The sequence below is a fragment of the Ursus arctos genome, chromosome X, assembly GCF_023065955.2.
Source record: "Ursus arctos isolate Adak ecotype North America chromosome X, UrsArc2.0, whole genome shotgun sequence".
In the NCBI taxonomy this organism is placed as follows: domain Eukaryota; kingdom Metazoa; phylum Chordata; class Mammalia; order Carnivora; family Ursidae; genus Ursus; species Ursus arctos.
In genome coordinates this window covers 83,030,967-83,051,791 of record NC_079873.1, presented here as the reverse complement: position 1 = coordinate 83,051,791, position 20,825 = coordinate 83,030,967, and the positions used below count along the sequence as shown (strand labels likewise).

The window sequence follows — 20,825 nt, the reverse complement described above, 5'->3', positions numbered from 1 at the left end:
ATATTTTTTAACATTTCCTGTGGTAAAGTAACAAGTACCCAGCAACTGTCTTCCAGACAACAACCTTTACAGTCAGTGGGGTTGTACACAACTCAGTTGTGTAAATTATACACATAGCCACATTTTAGTTGACCACATTTTCCTGCTTATAGGTTCAAAAGAAGCAAATCCTGAAACTACACGGAATCTAGAGAGACTATTGTTTCTACTCTCCCCAGCGCCAACTGGCACTCAAAAAATAGAACTGGCCAGAATATAGCTGGCTAGTTTCTTTATGAATTTCTCCCTAAGGCACAAAGATCAGCTTCTCACACCCCTGGGAATCTAAAAGGTTTTCATTTTATCACACTGAAAATTCTTCTGGACTATTTCAGTCAGTGCTTTCAATTAAATCATTGTTCTCTGAGTTTTCTAAAACATTGTCCTCAGTTGCTTACACCATTATTAAATAATAACAGGTGCAAAACTAATGCTTGGAGCACTAGAAATTTGCCTTTTGCTGTGTTAGTTCTCACTGCTTTCCTTCTGGTATGGATGTTAGTGCCATGTCAAAGACGGGTGAAACTGACGTAAGGCCAGGAAAACAAGTATATTTAAAGGAATTGGGATTATACATTTTTTCATATTTCAGTAGAACATGGTGCTTTACTGTTTAGCTTCTCAGAAATCAGAATACCATCTATGCAGTAATTAAGGGTAAGAGTTTTTGTCTGTTTTTGCCATCTTGTTTGGCAGAAGGCAAAAAAATCTTGAATCACCCTTCTACTCTGAGTAATGTTTTCTTTGTTTAAAGTGCAAAAGGGTATTGTGACTTCAGAAGACATTCTTAGAGAATATACTCTCTCCGAGATCTTAGGTCTTACTGTAAAGAAATGGAAGTATCCCCATAAGAAGTTATACCATAAAATGTCCCAGATGAATGTAAAAAAAAAAAACCCATAAAACACTGCAACTTCATGTTTTTAAAATGTAATTACAGGCTAAGGGCACAGACCATTAAACGGAAGCCTAAAGTCCCAGATTTGTAATGTATTACTGCTTGAAGGAGACACATTTTGTCAGTATTTACCACTTCACTAACATTTTAAGTATTCATAGAGTGAGGATTAACGGGCTGTGGACAAGTATTTCTTCAGAGAACTATTAATAGTATGTCCAATAGTTTAAACAGTTTTCGGAAACAATGTGGATATTCTTTTAGATTTAACTTTGTTTTCATTGCTAGAAGTACAGTCCAAGCATACAGAATAAAGAAAATAGAACTCTACTTTCATTATGACATTATTTTGCAAATAGAGTAGAACTTTACTAAATCAGACTGCTCGAAGTTGGCAAGTTCTATAATTGGAATTACAGAACATAGAAAGATTTCGTTATTTTGGAGAAAGGCTAGCAGTCATTCTATGATGAAAGGGAATTCATGGTGTCTCTAAATTCTGCACTGGGAACAGTTACCTTGAATGAGAAAACCAATTTTTCTAGTGCCTTAGGAAATATTCATTTACATAAAAGCAATTGGACTATTAATTAAAACCATTTCCATTGTTCTTTTAAACAGAGTCCTATATTTCATCAGCTTTGATTACATTACTATAGATGTCTAAAACGCTATTTAAAACAATACCCTTCCATAGTTCATTGATTTCCTGTCAGATAGGCCTTCCTCTGAAAGTTTTAACAAAATACAAAATGCAGCTTTATTATTTTCGAGTAATACAATAACACAAATGAATTGCTACTAAAATCATGCCAAAGAGAAGCACTGCTGGATGTCCTTTAATGAAGGCAAAGACTGTTTGCCCGAAAATGGTTGCTTTTATGTACTGCTTTAACAAGAGTTTCTATTCTCTGAAGGCACTTAATCATTTCCCCACTCCTTTAAGTGCCAATGCCAGATTTTTAACTTAGATCAAACACTGGTGAGAATTGATGTGGGTTTTAGTACACTCTTCCCAAATCCACAGAGTACGACGCAGATCGCTACATCTGCAATAGCTCATACAACTAAGTGAAAGAGTGATGTCAATTTCACAGAACTGTGCAGCGACACGAGGCCTGTGCTGGAATCTGGTTGCTTCACTCCATGACCCTGTGTGGGTGTAAGCTCTCTGTGTAGGTGTGTGAATCACTGGTGGTAATCTAGGCAGTTCCTATTGCCAGAGCTTTATATAGAAACAGCCCAACAAAGAAGTCATGTCCCCAGCTGCCAGCTGAAGGTGAGACACCAGATAGCTTCAGGGAGAGCTGATAGAAAAAGAACACCGTTAATAGCCAGCAAGGCTGTCAGCAAGCTGAGGAACCCCAAAATTTCTGGTGTGACCACACTCCATTGGCTAGAGAGAGAATCGGGAAGTCGGTAATATTTATTGGGAAGGGCATATACTCCCCTTTGCAGCCTTGTTCATTCATTCATTCATCACCGAAGGCCCAGTGTTCGTCGCTGTGCTCAGTGCTGTGTACCTGGAGATGAATGAGACGAGGTCCCTGGACCTCCAGCAGTCTGCTACTGCGTCCAGGTCACGTCTTATCCTATCCGATACTTTGCTCTCAAGTCACTGTCAACGATTTAGTCCCTACTGTGGGTATCAGTTGTGAAGGTGAAGATGTTACCTTTCCCAGGAGCACGTTCCTTTTAAACAGGGCCTCAAAAACCCTAGAGCTTTTTAACACCCAAAGGAATGCCGCTTTCATGATGGATGGAATTTCAGATATCACAGGGAGGAGGGTCTTGTTGGGCAGGGGAAATCCTGGGACACAACAAATCACATCACACAGGTGACTGGCTCTCAAATCCTCTCCAAGACTCAAAAAGTGAAGTCGTTCTCAAAACTCAAAGGCAATGCCCCCCCCCCATTGACAGAAAAAAAAAGATTATAGCGGTAAGAAACATTGACATTCAACTTTGCCATTAGTAAAAAAGCCAAAGAGTCAATACCACTGACTGAGAATTAAATGGATGATATAAAGCAAATAGAAGGCAACTTCATGTAGCGAACAGTTTAATCCTATATTGATCCTAAATTAGACCTATATTTAGTCCTATGTTGTTCAAGAGGGCACAACCAGGAACAACGTGTGAAAAGATAGAGGGAGGTACATTTTGGTGTAGTTTGAAAACTAACCTCCTGAAAACTTAAGCTGTCCAGAAATGAACTGAGTTGCCTGCCTGGTGAGATGATGAGATCTCTGTCGCCGAAGGTGCTCAAATAGTAAATGGATGGCCACCAGATGGAACAGTAGTTGAAGGGATTCGTGACGTACATGGAAGACATACTCTTTTATGTTTGCTCTGTGAATCTATTAGTCTAAGATAGTTAGGAATCCAGGAGGGACACAAATAATACTTAAGAATACAGACAAATAGGCAAAAAGCAAATTAATGTGACCCACGTTTATAAGCGTTGGCTAGGTGCCAAAGAATGGAGAGATCAGGTAAACTGTTCGTTGGGAAAGGCTTTGAATAGGACATACCTTTCATCCAAGACTTTAAAGTGAGAAAGAGACATGGACAAGCAACGAAGAGGTAGAATAAACCAAGAAGGGGGATGCCTTCATCAGCGTTATCTTACTACTGCCACCATTTTTTGTGTCTACTATAGAATAGCTACCATGCTAGCTGCTTTCTTTACACGTTCTTTCTTTCTTTCTTTCTTTCTTTCTTTCTTTCTTTCTTTCTTTCTTTCTTTCTTTCTTTCTTTCTTTCCATGTGCCCTTCCTTCCTTCCTTCCTTCCTTCCTTCCTTCCTTCCTTCCTTCCTTCCTTCCTTCTTTACCAGAGGGAGAGAGAACACAAGTGCAGGGGTGGGGGCAGAGGGAGAGGGAGAAGCAGACTCCACTCCTGAATAGGGAGCCCAATATGGGGCTTGATCCCAGGACTTCGGGATCATGACCTGAGCTGAATGCAGACGCTTAATCGACTGAGCCACCCAGGAGCCCCTACGTGTGCTATTTCATTTAGTCTTTACCACCACTTGGTAAAGTAGTACTGTAGTATTCCCATTTTACAGATGAGATGTCTGAACTGAGAAGACTGGAATCCAGAGAGGTTAATAACTTGTCCAAGATCACACAGCTAGAAAATAAATAGTAGGTCTGCTATTCAAACCCAGGTCCATCTCCCTACAAAGCCCTTGCCCTGAATCACTACCACATTCCACTGCTTCTCGTTAAACCCATGCTGTATGCTAGAGGGCTTAGAGAGAACTATGACATGTAAAATGTGGCAAGGCAGGACACATAGCTGGCCCTCAGTCAATATTTGTTGAGTGGGTAAGTAAACCCCCTGCTTTTTAGATGAAAAAAAACCCCCACATTTTTATGTCTTATTTTATTCCCATAGAGCTTATTGCTACAGAGCTTCCCCGGGCCCAGGCTATGGCTATGTAAACAAGAACAAATAGCTCCCCAGGGCTTCCTACGCTAGGGTTTAACCTCAGGTATCATGGAGTAATATGCATCAGGTTAGAGCCCTCGTCTTTCTCTTTAGGCCTTCTTGAATTCCTCTTGTGGAGCCAAAGGGCTGCGGTTTTCAGGGGAGAAAGGATATGTTTGTGAAATGGTCAGAGAAACTATACATCTTCCTTTAGCCAAAATGCAACTTAGCCTTCTCTCCATCTGAGTTCTGTTCCAAAAATTCTCCACAGAGCCCTTTGGTAAATACGGCCTTTCTGTATCTTCTGGCTTTTTGACAAGACTAATTTTTTTTTTAAAGAGCATTTGCCTCTATGTTTGGAATGGTACTAAATTCCTCAGAATCAACCCCTGTGGCCTCCAACTGCAGCTAATCTTACCATGTATAAGTTACTGAGCATTTAAATGCTGGTTATCTCCTGCAGGAGGCTAATAAAAATAATCAGTGAAAAATTATTTTGAAAAATGGTCATTTGGTCCATGTAGACATTTTTAGAGCTAAAATAATGTCAAACATCCTATTTGACTGATTATACACTCCTCCTCCTCCTTCTCCTCCTCTGCTGAATCGACTGCTTTGAGGAAAAGAACTCAATTTCCATTTCCATTTAAAAGCTAAAAATATACACAAGCAAATGTAGATTGGATTTAATTCAATTCTGGAATGCAGGGCATCCAGGCATTTAATGATTGCAATTTTGACATCCTAAGGCCTTGACTAGGTTTCTATCAGTTTTTACTAAAATCCTAATCTCCTCAATGCAGGGATAGGTAATTAGCATTAGTCATAACAAACAGATCATTTCCCAGGACATTTGATTGATTAAAATGGCCTGAAAGAATTTGTCGTGTGCTCCTTCTTTATAATGATTTCACATTTTTATGCAACATCCTCCAAATACTCAGGTAACACTCAATTCAAGCCCCAACTTGCACCTGATTTCAGACGTTAAAGCAGTTCCATTTGGAACCTTCCGGCTGGTTAGTTTGACATTCAGGCCATTCAGCACCTGCTAACCTTCCACTGTATTCCCCCTCCCTGCCCAAGCATGAACACACCCCTCCCTCGCCCTTGTAATCTGCAGCCACAGCTCTGGGACCCTTCTGGTCTAAATTCTCTCATATTTTTTTTTATCTCTACCATATTCAGCTCTGCCCTTCTCAGCTCCTCCAAGAGCGCCCGCTCTCTTGTGAATCATTCTCTTACCTTCTGTGTGCACTGCCAGCTTTCTACACTGCTCCCCCAAGTCCTGGCCTTGTTTGAGATACCTTGATTCCAGAATTTAGTTTGAAACCTTTACACTGTATGCCCCCTGGTCTCACATTCCAGCCATCCTTAGTTATTAGCCCAGTTGGAAGCTAATTTCGTTCATATTCAGTCCTGTTCTCCCCTCTCTATACTGCTTGTTCTTCTTCCACTGCTCCCCTCCTGGAAGTTTCCACTGTGTCTTCAAGATCTCTGGCTCCCTTACACATGCTTCACAGGTACAGTTTTCTCAGATCTCTTCAGTGAGGGTTATATGAAGGCTTATGCCGTTTCTCTGTGGTCCCCGACCTATCTTCCTGCCCCTGAAGATACCACTTCTTCCATTACTTTCAGTAGAGGCAGCTCATCCTTCTGTACCCCACATATTTCAGGGCTATAAGGGGTTTTCTTACTCCCACGTGGGTTCCAGACCACTGTCCCCTCACCCTCATGAATAAATCCCCAGTTTCCTGGAGACTCGTGGGTAGTCAAGGGATTCATGGCACTTGGTTTGACCACCTTCTATGTCTTCCCGGCCTGTTTAGTCATGGACCAACATCCCAGGCATTCGCCTGCACATATGAAGACTGTCGTTTGCATCACAGTCATCCTTTCCACGCTAAGTCCTTCCATCACCCAATACTCTGGACTCATTGTGATCCAACTTCAGGGAACTGGACCTCCTTTCCACTTCAGTCACCCCACTGCCATGGCCATACTCTGGCTGTTATCATCATCCTGATCTACTGAACTTCGGAAACCCTAACAGAAATGCCCCACTTTCTGATGGCCTACCCTGTTGCTCTCCTTGTTTATTAAAACAAAATTTTATTTATTTATTTATTTATTTATTTATTTATTTATTTATTTATGTGTGTGAGAGAGAGAGAGCGCTCGTCCTTTTAATATGCCCACTACTGATCTTTGACTTCTGTGCTAACATCTTCTCTAACTTTAACATCCATGCTGATGACCCGTCCAATACCCTGACCTCATAATTTCTTAATTGCTTCAACTCCAATAACCTTAATGCTGCTTCTTTTTTTTTTTTAAAGATTTTTATTTATTTATTTGTCAAAGAGAGAGAGAGAGTACGAACAGCGTGAGCGGCAGGCAGAGGGAGAAGCAGGCTCCCCGCTGAGCAGGGAGCCTGGCGTGGGACTTGATCCCAGGACCCTGGAATCATGACCTGAGCTGAAGGCAGCCACTTAACTGAATGAGCCACCCAGGCGCCCCTTAACTCTTCGATTATAGTGTCATATGCTGCCTTCTACAAATTGTATACATGTCAGTTCTTCCTACTACATTTTCCTCCTCCAGGGCATTGATCATGTTTTTGTGCTATTTTTGTACGGGGCCTTGCATAGTATATGCTCACTAGAGAGGAAGTATCATGTACTAAATGAGATCACAGACTCTAGAGTCAGGATATTAGGGTCCAGACCTCATTTTGCAACCTATGGGCTGCATGACCATGGGGAAGTTAACTCACCTCTCTATGTCTCAGTTTCCTTATATATAAAATGGAGATACTAACACTATGTATCTCATGGAGTTGCTGAGATGATTACACTTAGAAGAAAACTTGGTACATAGCTAATAAAATACTATTACCAATCGCCTCCATAAAGGGCAAGCAAAAACAGATTTTAATAGGAATTAGGTGCAATATTGAAAGAAAAAAGAGCTCCACTTATTAGGAATAATGATACTGAGAGATAGTCATTTAAAATGGAAATGGAAAGCAAGTGAATTATTAAGCAAATTTTCATCTCTCTCTATTTGTACCGCCCACCAAGGAGATGCCAATGTTATTTATTGATTTTTGCCAGAGACTGGTTTATTTGACCACATGGTGTCACTGTCATTGCATGGTGAAGTCATTAGAAGGTAATGCTGAGAATATGTTATTAAAAATTTGGATAAAAATATGATCTACATCTAAAAATCCAAAAAGTCATAACTAACATTATTATAATTTTAAACACTTATGTGATTGTGGCAGGTCCTGAGTGTGGGTGGAATAGGTTGTTGCTGGCATGATGTGATGAACGATTCTCTAACATCCAATTTCCTCAAATTTACTGTTGCATGGTTCTGCCAAAGGTCCTGTTATTATCACCAGTTGGAAATCGGGTTTGTTCACGAAAATCATGTTGTTTCCAGGGGCAACGAGTGAAGTTCCCTCCTGGATACTTGATCAAACCAGTTCCTGCATATCTAACCATTCTCTAAATGAGTAGGACATAGGATTTGCGAGTTTAGATGGAAATGGGTAGGATTGATTTACATGAAGTCCGTGCTGCCTAGGGAAGGTAGGCTTCAGTAACAGGAGAGGGGTAGCTGGGGTAAGAGGAATTAGGAACCATGGATTGCCGAAAAGAGAGGGAGAGAGTACTTAAGAGGAACTAGCCTATTTGTACAATCCCACTCAGGCATTTCTCTGCGTGTATTCACACACACACACACACACACACACGTAATAATTATCGGTAATGTTGGGGAAAATCAATGTCCTGGCAGCAAATCATAATATAATAAATAAACATTAAAAGCTTCAGAGGAAGAGGCCAAGAGTTAAGCAAAGAATATGTTAATGAACAAATTACTCTTACAAAATATTTCTTGATTTTAAAATGGAGAGAAGGGAGATAAAATATACTTTAAAGACCTCATAATGAATTGACTCATTCCCCCCACCGAAACCAGCATCCAGAGACACTGTACCCTTGTCTTCCCCATAAAAAGATAAACTCTTATGTAATTATGTATGTATGTGCTTCTATGGAGCCAGAGGAGGGAAGAGAGACAGAGAGATATATATGAGAGAGAGGTACCAAAATCCTGTTACTGTAAGCTAGGTTTTATTAAGGCTTGCGAAGTTTGCAGTTTCATGAATTCCAAGCATAGCTGAGGTATTTTCCAGACCTAACATGTTATGTATTTGTTAGTACATCTCATGATCAAACCAGTTTTTAAAATAACTGCATCATTATTTTTTTAAAGAGCATTTTTTTAAAGATATATTTACTTACTTGAGAGAGAAATGGGCAGAGGGAGAGAGGAGAGAGAATCCCAAGCAGACTCCCTTCTGGGCGTGAGCCCGATGCAGGTCTCGATCTCACTACCCCGAGATCATGACCTGAGCTGAAACCAAGAGTAGGACGCTTAACTGACTATACCACTCAGGCGCCCCTAACTGTGTCATTCTTTATTTAACTTGTGGTACAATGTGATTGTCAAATATTTTGTGAATAAACCTGTCTTTTTTTGCCCATGTTTTTCTATTTTACATCTGTTTCTACATTTATTATTCACTACTGTTCACTTTATCTAGTTTTAATAAACAATTTTTCTAATTTGTCAAAAGGCTTTTACATTTTGTTTGTGTCTTACAACTTGACACTCAGAGTTGTATGTGTAAGCAACAAAAATGTTTTCAACACTTTAATTCAAGGTACAAATAAAATTATGTCTGAAAAAAGGAAAAACAAAACTGTTCCTTTTACTTATTATTTCATTGTATCACTTTATTATTTTCCCTAAGCTGACTGTAAACTATTGGATTTTCCTTTGGGTCATATTCTACAATAGTGAATATATCTGATCTATATCTACATTGATCTACACATAGATGTATCAATATACATATGTATTTATATTCTAGCTTGTCAATAAGAATAACAAGATTCAGAAGCCTTACCGAAGTCCTGAAACTTGATAAAGGGCATCTCCCAGAAACTTCTATCAAACAACAAACTTAACAGTGTAACAGTGGGAACATTTGTTAGTAAAATCAGGATCAAGTCAAGGATGGATATACACTATTATCACTACTAGAGCCCTAGACAATGGAATAAGACCACTGGAAAGAATTAAGAGATATAATTAATATAAAAGATGAGGCAAAACTTTGTGGAGAGAATTTTCATTTATCTTGAAAATCCAAGAGAATCAATGATCAAACTATTCAAATTAATAGGAGTTCAACAATGTGGTCAGAGGCAAGATCCACATCAATAATGATGCAAGTTCAATGTTAATAGCTTCCTTAGGTATCAGCAATAATTATGTTCATTGAAGTAAAAGAGCAGAGTTGAAAACAACCTAAGTACTCATTAATAGGGGAGTGGTTAAGAAAATTATGTGTGTGTACACACTATGAAATATTATGCAATAGTTAAATGAATTAATTAGATCTAACTATAAATGCATTGACATGGAAATAGACCCAAGTCCTACAGTTGAGTAATAAAAGCAAGCTGCAGAATAAGTTCATCAAAGTTAGAAATAAAACACAAGTTGACTGTATTTTCTATAGGCTATATATATGTATATGAAAATCGATAGAAAAGTCTGAAAGGTTACCTACTGAATGAATAGCAATGGTTATTTCTTGGGAAAGGACTGAGATTGGGGGTAGAAATCAAGGGGGACTTTAATCTCTAGTGGTTTTTTTGAAAGAAGAAAGTATTACTTGTGTAGGTAAAAATAAAAACAATTTAAAAATGCAATAGTTTGCTGAATTCACCTAATCAATGTCACTTAAATTTTCCCATGTTTTCATACATAAAAGGAAATTGCTTTCTAGTTTCTTAAACTTTGATTCATTCAACAACTAGTGAAGACCATGAGTTATGCTCAGTACAATGGATACAATGGCAAGCACGACAGACATGGTTTCTGCCCTCCTGGAACTTAAAATCAAGTGGGAGAAGCAGATAACAAACAAATAACAAAATAATTACACATCACAAGACATTTAAACAGAAATGAGCAGCAGGGTTTGATGGGAAATACTGTGGTTGAGGGAGACTGCCTGAAATAAGAGACATTTTGATCACATATTAGGCCACAAAACCAGTCTCAAAAATTCAAGAAGATCGAAGTCATGCCATGCATCTTTTATGGCCACAATGCTATAAAACTAGAAGTCATCCACAAGAAAAAAATCTGGAAAGACTACAAATACATGGAGGTTAAATAACATGCTACTAAATAGTGAATGGGTCAACCAGGAACTCAAAGAAGAAGTAAAAAAAATATGTGGAAACAAATGAAAATGAAAACACAACAGTCCAAAACCTCTGGGATGCAGCAAAAGTGGTTCTAAGAGGGAAGCTTATAGCAATACAGGCCTACCTTAAGAAGCAAGAAAAATCTCAAATAAACAACCTAACCTTACATCTAAAGGAGCTAGAAAAGGAACAATAAACAAAACTTAAAACCAGCAGAAGAATAGGAATAATAAAGATGAGAGCAGAAGTAAATCATATAGAAACTAAAACAACAAACAAACAGACAAACAAAAAACAGATCAGTGAAACCAGGAGCTGGTCCTCGGAAAAAATCAATAAAATTGATAGACCTCTAGCCAGACTTATCAAGAAAAAAAGAGAAAGGACTCAAATAAATAAAATTACAAACAAGAGAGGAGAAATAACAACCAATGCCACAGAAATACAAACATTAATAAGAGAATATTATGAAAAACTATATGCCAACAAATTGGACAATTCCTAAGAACATATATACCAAAACTGAAACAGGAAGAAATAGAAAATTTGAACAGATTGATAACTGGCAAAGAAATTGAGTCAGTCAATTATCATATGGTTTCACTCATATGTGGAACATAAGGAATAGCATGGAGGGCCATAGCGGAAGGGAGGGAAAACTGAATGGGAAGAAATCAGACAGGAGATGAACCTTGAGAGACTCTGGACTCTGGGAAACAAACTGAGGGTTACAGAAAGGAGAGGGTGGGGGGATGGGGTAACAGGGTGATGGGTATTAAGGAGGGCACGTGTGGTGATGAGCACTGGGTGCTATATGCAACTAATAAATCGTAGAACACTATATCAGAAACTAATGATGTACTATATGCTGGCTAATTATACATGATAATAAATAAGAAGGCTAAACAGTATTTTAAAAAGCCCTCCCAAATTATATACATGTGGTTTAACCAAGGCCATCTGGAAATAATCCTTCATATTTGTCTTTATTGTCTTCTGGTGCCAAACTAGTTGCATCAGAATCATTTTAGTTTTGGGGATGCCTGGGTGGTTCAGTCGGTTAAGCATCTGCCTTTGGCTCAGGTCATGATCCGAGGGTCCTGGGATTGAGCCCCGCATCAGGCTCCCTGCTGATCAGGGGAGTCTGCTTCTCCCTCTCTCTCTGCCCCTGCTCATGCGCTCTCTTTCTCTTTCAAAGAAATACAGTCTTTAAAAAAGAAAGAAAGAAATTGCGTCAGTAATCAAAAAACACCTAACAAACAAAAGTGCAGGACCAGATGGCTTCACAGGTAAATTCTACCAAACAGGTAAAGAAAAACTATTACCTATTCTTAAACTCTTCCAAAAAATAGAAAAGGAAGACAAACTTCCAAATTCATTCTATGAGGCCAGTATTGCCCTGGTTACAAAACCAGATAAAGACACGACTGAAAAAGAGAACTATGGGCCAATATCCCTGATGAACATAGATGTAAAAATTCTCAGCCAAATGATAGCAAACTGAATTCAACAATATATTAAAAATATCATTCACCATGATCAAGTGGGATTTATTTCTGCGATGCAAGGGTGGTTCAATGTTTGCAAATCAATCGACGTGATACATCACATCAATAAGAGAAAGGATAAAGAACCACCTGATCATTTCAATAGACACAGAAAAATCATTTGACAAGGTACAACATCCATGCATGATAAAAACCCTCAACAAAGTAGGTTTATTTTTTATTTTTTATTAAAGATTTGTTTATTTTAGGGAGAGAGAGAGAGCGAGCACAAGTTGGGGGAAGGGCAGAGGGAGAGAATCCTCAAGCAGACTCCCTGCTGAGCAGGGAGCCCGACTTGGGAGCTTGATCCCATGACCATGAGCTCACGACCTGAGCTAAAACCAAGAGTCAGACACTCAACCAACTGAGCCATCCAGGTGCCCCAATAAAATAGGTTTAGAGGGAACATACCTCAACATAATAAAGGCTATATGAAAAACCCACAGCTAACATCATCCTTAATGGGGAAAAAACTGAGAGCTTTTCCCCTAAGGTCAGGAACACAATAAGGATGTCCACTCTCACCACTTTTGTTCGACATAGCACTGGAAGTCCTAGCCTCAGCAATCAGACAACAAAAAGAAATAAAAGGCATCCAAATCGGTAAGGAAGAAGTCAAACTTTCACTATTTGCCAGTGACATGATACTATACATAGAAAACCCGAAAGACTCCACCAAAAAATTGATAGAACTGATACACAAATCAGTAAAGTCGTAGGATACAAAATCAACATACAGAAATCTGTTGCATTTCTATGCACCAATAATGAAGCAGCAGAAAGAGAAATTAAGGAATTAATCTCATTTACAATTACACCCAAAATAATAAGATACCTAGGAATAAACCTACCTGAAGAGGAATAAACCTACAGAACCCAAAGATCTGTACTCTGAAAACTTTAAAACACTGATGAAAAAATTGAAGATGACACAAAGAAATGAAAGACTTTCCATACTCATGGATTGGAAGGACAAATATTGCTAAAATGTACTACACAAAGCAATTTACAGATTTTATGCAATCCCTATCAAAATACCAACAGCATTTTTCACAGAACTAGAACAAATAATCCTAAAATTTGTATGGAACCACAAAAAAACCTGAATGGCCAAAGCAAACTTGAGAAAAGCAAACAAAGCTGGAAGCCATCACAATTTCAGACCTCAGGTTATATTACACAGCTGTAGTCATCAAAACAGTATGGTACTGGCACAAAAACAGACACATAGATCAACGGAACAGAACAGAAAACCCAGAAATGAACCCACAACTGTATGGTCAATTGATCTTCAACAAAGCAGGAAAGAATATCCGAAGGGAAAAAGTTTCTTCAACAAATGGTTTGGGAAAACTGGACAGCAACATGCAAAACAATGAAACTGGACCACTTTCTCACACCATACAGAACAATAAATTCATAATGTATTAAAGACCTAAATGTGAGACCTGAAATCATAAAAGTCCTAGAAGAGAACATAGGCAGTAACTTCTCTGACAACTGCTGTAGCAATTTCTTAATAGATATGTCTCCCAAGGCAAGGGAAAGAAAAGCAAAAATGAACTATTGGGACTGCATCAAAATAAAAAGCTTCTGCACAGTGAAGGAAACAATCAGCTAAACTAAAAGGCAACCTACTGAATGGGAGAAGACATTTGCAAATGATATAAGTGTTAAAGGGTTATTATCCAGAATATATAAGCACTTATACAACTCAACGCCCAAAAACCAAATAATCCAATAAAAGTAAGCAGAACACATGAACAGACATTTCTCCAAGAAGACATCCAGATGGCCAATAGACATGAAAAGATGCTCATCACCACTTATCATCAGGGAAATGCAAATCAAAACTAAATGAGATATCACCTCACACCTGTCAGAATGGCTAAAATCAACAACACAAGAAACAGCAAGTATTGGTGAGGATGTGGAAAAAGGGAAACCCCTCTTGCACTGTTGAGGGGAGTGCAAACTGGTGCAGCCACTGTGGAAAACAGTACGGAAGTTTCTCAAAAAGTTAAAAATAGAACTACCCTATGATCCAATAATTGCACTACTGTGTATTTCCCCCAAGAATACAAGAACACTAATTCAAAGGGATGCATGCACCCCAATGTTTATAGCAGCGTTTTTTACAATAGCCAAATTATGGAAGCAGCCCAAGTGTTTATTGGTAGAAGAATGGATAAAGAAGTTGTGGTATACATACATACACATATATACAATAGAATATTATTCGGCCATAGAAAGAAGGAAATCTTGCCATTTGCAACAACATGAATGGAGCTAGAGAGTATAATGCTAAGCAAAATAAGTCAGACAAAGACAATACTACATGATTTCAGTCACATGTGGAATTTAAGAAACAAAACAAACAAGCCAAGAAAAAGAGAGAGTGAGAGAGAAACCAAAAAATAGACTCTTAACTCTAGAGAACAAACTGATGGTTCCCAGACGGGTGGCGGTGGGGGGATGGGTGAAATAGGAGATGAGGATTAAGGAGGGCACTTGTGATGAGCACCGGTGGTAAATGGAAGTGTTGAAGCACTGTGTCGTACGCCTGAAACTCATATTACACTGTATGTTAACTAACTGGAATAAAATAAAAACTTAAAAAAAAGTAATGCTTGGAAGTCACATCAATAGGACATTAGGTTTAATGAGATGTAGGAGTGAAGAAGGGGAAGGTATCAAGTATTTCCAGGCTCAAAGGCAGGGAAGAGTTTAGTGAAATGGAGGGACTGAAAGGAAGCCAGTGTGGCTAGAGCTGAGTGAGTGGCGGGGGTGGCGGGCTGTGGCGGTGAGGAGGCAGGGAGGCTAGCGGAGATGAGGTCAGAGTGATAGGCAGGAGCAGGTGATTCAGGGCTAGGTAAGGACATGGGAAGGAGTTTGAATTTACTCTAAGTGCCATGGGAAGCTACGAAAAGATTTTAGACAAGGTGTGACTTATCTTTTCTCAAAAGTCACTTTGGCTTCAGTGTGGGGAGTGGCCTGGAAAAGGACAAGAGAAGCAAAATCAGTTAGGAAGTTATTGCAATGTTCTGAGGATAAAGTCTTGAAGATGAATACAACTAGACAGATCTGATATTCCTTTGGAGTGGAACTGATTACTTTTCTTGAATTAAGTTCTTTATGTGTTTATCTGAGTCTAACCTTAGTGAAGTTTTTTTTTAAAGATTTTATTTATTTATTCGACAGAGAGAGAGACAGCCAGCGGGAGAGGGAACACAAGCAGGGGGAGTGGGAGAGGAAGAAGCAGGCTCCTAGCGGAGGAGCCCGATGTGGGGCTCGATCCCATAACGCCGGGATCACGCCCTGAGCCGAAGGCAGACGCTTAGCCGCTGTGCCACCCAGGTGCCCCCTTAGTGAAGTTTTTAATTATTTTCTCCATTTATATACTATGTTTTTATTTCCTCTTTCATTTCTAAAGACATTTTCCCAAAACATTTCGCATTTGCGTTTGCTGCTCTGATTAAACCCTTCCTTTCCCTGCACTTACTTACTCTAGAGTTGATGAGTTTGGGGGATTCTGAAATCCTTCAAACCTTACCCTGAAATCCCCTTCGTTCAACACAGTCAAAATGATAAAAATATAAGAACCATTTTATTCCATCCAGATTATTGACTTGGCTAAAATAAACTGCATTCAAGCCTAAGCATTTCTTAAGGCAATTTATCTATTAATAGCATCATTCACTTTCAGGACCTGTTTGCTTATCCAGTAAAGTACTTAACAGGCTCCAACTTTCAGACTTTAATAACGGGCCTTTTGATTTTTCTTGCATGTCTGGGACAGAACGGGATGGATGTCTGAAACATTTGGGAAGGGTTGTTAAGACGTTATGTCATTACTTAAGGATACCATAAGCATATCCTCCTGTTCCCAACACCATCAAAGGGCGAAGTAAAAATAGACTGCAAATTGGGCAACGTTGAATTAAAGGTTCACCTCCAAGCATTCGGCTAGCCATTATTCCTCCTCAGTGGAAGCTCTTCTCAGACCAAATTGTCCCATTCAGAAAGAAGAAGCTTGCTACCAGGGAGGCTACAAATAGACTAAGGACACTCTGTGCCCACATCTTGAAACCATGAGAGCAAGGAGTGCAGGGGCATCCTTTATGCTTGTTGGGGACCTTGAAGGCAGCCTAGTGGGGATGAGGAGGCCCAGAAATATAAAATGGTGGCGGTGGTAGGCAGAAGGAGGAGAATGTATTTGTACCACAGTAAGGCAAGGGCATAGTGTGTTGTCAGTGAAAAAGGGACAAGCAGCCCCTGACATCTGGGACCCAGCCTGCCACTCTCAATTGGGCCTTGGTGTTTTCTTGTTGAACATAAATAGTCTTACAGAACATCATTAGGGAAGGTCGCTCTGCAATCATGATGGATCAGGACAAAAATAAGACCACTCCACAATCATGTCTGAACATAGTCAAAATATGAACAGTGTCCAACCCACAAAAATGATGAAACATCTCCCATCCTGGCTAACATGAGTGACTATTGTTTCTTTACCAATTATTGCTCTAGCTTCAGGTCAGTCTTCCCCACTTAGGGAAAAGATTGATTTAGAAATCCAACTAAGGGGCAGCCCACGGAATGGGAGAATATATTTGCAAATGACACTACAGATAAAAGATTAGTATCCAAGATCAACAAAAAACTTCTCAAATGCAATACACGGGAAACAAATAATCAAATCAAAAAATGGGCAGAAGATATGAATAGACACTTTTCCAATGAAGATGTACAAATGGCTAACAGACACATGAAAAAATGTTCAAAATCATTAGCCATCAGGGAGATTGAAATCAAAACCACACTGAGATACCACCTTACGCCAGTTAGAATGGCAAAAATAGACAAGGCAAGAAACAACAATTGTTGGAGAGGATGTGGAGAAAGGGGATCCCTCCTACATTGTTGGTGGGAATGCAAGTTGGTACAGCCACTTTGGAAAACAGTGTGGAGGTCCCTCAAAAAGTTAAAAATTGAGCTACCGTATGATCCAGCCATTGCACTACTGGGTATTTACCCCAAAGATACAGACGTAGTGAAGAGAAGGGCCCTATGCACCCCAATGTTCATAGCAGCAATGTCCACAATAGCTAAATCGTGGAAGGAGCCGAGATGCCCTTCAACAGATGACTGGATTAAGAAGCTGTGGTCCATATATACAATGGTATATTACTCAGCCATCAGAACGAACGATTACCCAACAGTTGCAGCAACATGGACGGGACTGGAGGAGAGTATGCTAAGTGAAATAAGTCAAGCAGAGAAAGACAATTATCATATGGTTTCACTCATTTGTGGAGCATAAGAAATCGGAAGATCTGTAGGAGAAGGAAGGGAAGAATGAAGGGGGGCGGTAAACAGAAGGGGGAATGAAGCATGAGAGACTATGGACTCTGGGATACAAACAGGGCTTCAGAGGGGAGGGGGTGGGGGATTGGGATAGGCTGGTGATGGGTAGTAAGGAGGGCACGTATTGCATGGTGCACTGGGTGTTATATGCAAATAATGAATCATGGAACATTGCATCAAAAACTGGGGATGTACTGTATGGTGACTAATATAACAAAATAAAAATTATAAAAAAATTAAAATAAAAAATATTTTTGATCCTTGAGTACTCAGGAGGTACTTATTGAATGCTAAAGTTAACTGCCTTGTTTTTAATACTCTGCTTGGAGTCAGACGTTCAGATGACTGTGTGCATGCCTTTTGGTGAGATTTACTGTAAGTGACCTCTGGTAAATCTTTTAAAATCAGTGGCTGGGTACCCACATTCCGCTAGATGTTGGCCTCTACTGCACGTTGTAAAGCAAGTTTTGAAAACTGGGCTACTATTTAGTTTGGGGTTGTTTAGATTTTAAATATAGTAGGGGGGTGAAAACAAGGTGATTGTCCCTGCAAAAGGAAACCTAGAGCACTCAGAATCGAAGTGGAAACATTAGGGAAGTAGGTTCCTTAGAACAAGTTTAATTTCTGATTTTCATGAGAAGGCTGTCTCTCTTATTTCTACAAAAATAAAAGTCACCTGTAAAAATGTAGGAACACTCAGGGAAGGCTTCTGGAGTTCTCTGAACTTTAAAAGAAAAAAAGTGTGAATGCCTGAGTTCTGGGAGTGTCCAGGATATGTTACAAAAGGTAACGAGTGGAATTTTGTACGTTTGTGATACTTTGTACTGCTGAAAGACCATCTTTACCTGGTGGTTTGATACCCAGAGAAACAAGGAGCTTGTTTCTCCACGTTAGTACTAAACTGCCATATTGCATGTGTACAACCTGCATGTTCCAATTGCTACTAATCTTAACACAAGTTTGATTTTCTTTCTTTTACAATTCTGAAATGTGTTGAATTTACATTAGTTTCCTTAGGGGCCAAGTTTGGTGGTGATAACCTATTGTTAACCTATTATTATCCTGATATTGTGTTCTTCCAGCTCTTACCCTGTTTGAAATTATTATCATTTTTTTTTTCTTTAGCCGTCTTGGGGTAAAAAATACCCATTTTCACCCATAGTATAGAAAACTTGAGTAAGAAATCTACTTCTTTACTAGTTTAAACACCATTTGTTTGGAAAGTGGCATTGTTTTACAAAACAAATAAAAACAGTAATTCTTGGAAGTAAATTCCAATATAAAGTTAATAAATTAGATGATTATATTTACTTATGAAGTCCTAAGTAAATACTTCTAAGGGAAACTTTTACTTTTGGTGTAAATTTCAGCGTGATCCTATTTCTACCGTGCCTTTTCCAATGTAAAAATTTTCTTAGAGAGTAGTTTTATATGTATTAGTCCCACAAACAGTTTCAGATCTCATACGCACACAGCAGATAGTTGAATTCTCATTTCTGTAAACATTTTGCATACTTACAATATGCTATTGTTTACTCATAATAATTAATCAGTTTTGTAGTTACTGCATACTTGAATCCATACAATCCTTTCTGCCTAACAAAATGAATCAAGCTGAAGAGCACAAATTGAAAATGGAATTAAAATATTTATGTTTTCTTTAATGTTTAGAGGTCAGGTACATTTTCTTCAAAAGCAGTTACATAATAAACAGTGAGCAAACGAATACAACTAAGAAAATCGTGAAAGAAAATAGGGTCACTCCATGAATTGCTTTTGTCCTCGGAACACATTAATTACAAATATTAAGTAATAATAGTAAAGTGATTCCAAGTAGTGCTGGGCAAAAAATGTTTTAAGTAAATCGTTTTATAATGTCATTGCCAGATCCTAGAGTAATTCTAGATGGAAATACCATTTTAAGACAAACAAAGACATAAACTCTCTTTGGGACTTGGTCATTACTTACCGAAATTTGCCATCTGTATCGTCTGGTTGCCCGTGTCTGGAACATTGAAAATCACAACAGCATCTGCATTTCTTCTGCCTGCTGCTTGAATTTTTTCTGAAAATGTACAATTACCTCTTTCTATCAGCGCAATCCACGGACTGTTAGTGTTAGTAAATTCAGTGTTGTAGTCACAGGCTTGGTAGTTACTGTTCTTAGGGATGCTCACCACCCCCATAGCGTTAGCCACTGGTGAAGCTAATCCATAAACACCGCACTCACACCTCTCTATTGTAGTGTAGTTGCTGGTTTCATTGTAATAAGTCACAGTCACATAGGCATTCACAGAAAAAGACGCTGTGATTTTAAATAAAAAGGTAAAAATTATAAGCAGCCGAAAACAACTGGACTTATTCTCCTGGTTCATTGCTCGTTCATCTGAGCATAAAACTTAAGATGTCTGCTGCTATTTCCAACTATCAGTCACCATTTGTCCACTCAGGTCCCCGCTAAGCAGAAGTTTGAAATTTCAGTTGCAAGTAGGTAACTGATCTCACCTCTAGCAGCATAAGCTCTGAATACATCAGCTCTATTTCACTTTAGTTATCTACATTCTCCCTTGTCTGCCCCTCCTCCAACTGTACACACGTAACCTTTAACCAGGACTACCTTAGCAATAAATAACACCATAAACTTTATTCTACATGTCAACTTATCAGGATTGGGTGACTTCCTGCACTGAGATTTTTTTCTTAATGTGCCAGCTAATGCACTTTCATAAACATGGAGTGGATTGGAATGAGGAACTGGACTCTTGGGAATCCCACGTGACGAGGCAGAAAGTCACTTCTCTCAGAATATCTAAAACACCAAACTGGTTTTCCAAGCCCTGCTGAAATATGCTATCAGCCAGTTCAGCCAGGAGTTAAGATCCAGAAGTTTAACTGCTATGGTAGGAGTAGAATTGATTTTATAGCCTTTCCCCCTCTTATTTCTTTGTGGAATTTTTCTTAACAGGCTCCCCAAGGAATATCTTCTGCCACCTTGTTTATTCGTTGAAAAGCAAACATATTTCAGTGGCTAGGGATCCTTTCAAGTACAGTGCCTTGCCCATGGTAGGCACTCAAATATTTGTTGATTGCCCGATACCTGAGCTGCTGCATTCCATTAATTTTTATGTTCCAGGTATTATACTGTAACAAAAGATTGGTCAAGGTTTAATTTTGAATATTTAATATTTTTAATTCTGGTGCTTTCAGATGTCTAGACAGACTTATTTATTTCGTCACT

General features: G+C 38.9%; 1 protein-coding gene across 1 annotated transcript in view; it reads right to left on the bottom strand.

The window, feature by feature from the left end:
- The window catches only part of RNF128 (ring finger protein 128), a 94,555-nt gene extending 74,313 nt beyond the window's left edge, over nt 1–20,242 (bottom strand). Inside the window, exon 1 of the mRNA XM_026478785.4 lies at nt 19,557–20,242. Coding sequence (XP_026334570.2) covers nt 19,557–19,962 — 406 coding nt within the window. The 5' untranslated portion in view covers nt 19,963–20,242. The remainder of the gene's footprint in view (nt 1–19,556) is intronic.
- Nucleotides 20,243–20,825: the final 583 nt, after the last annotated feature.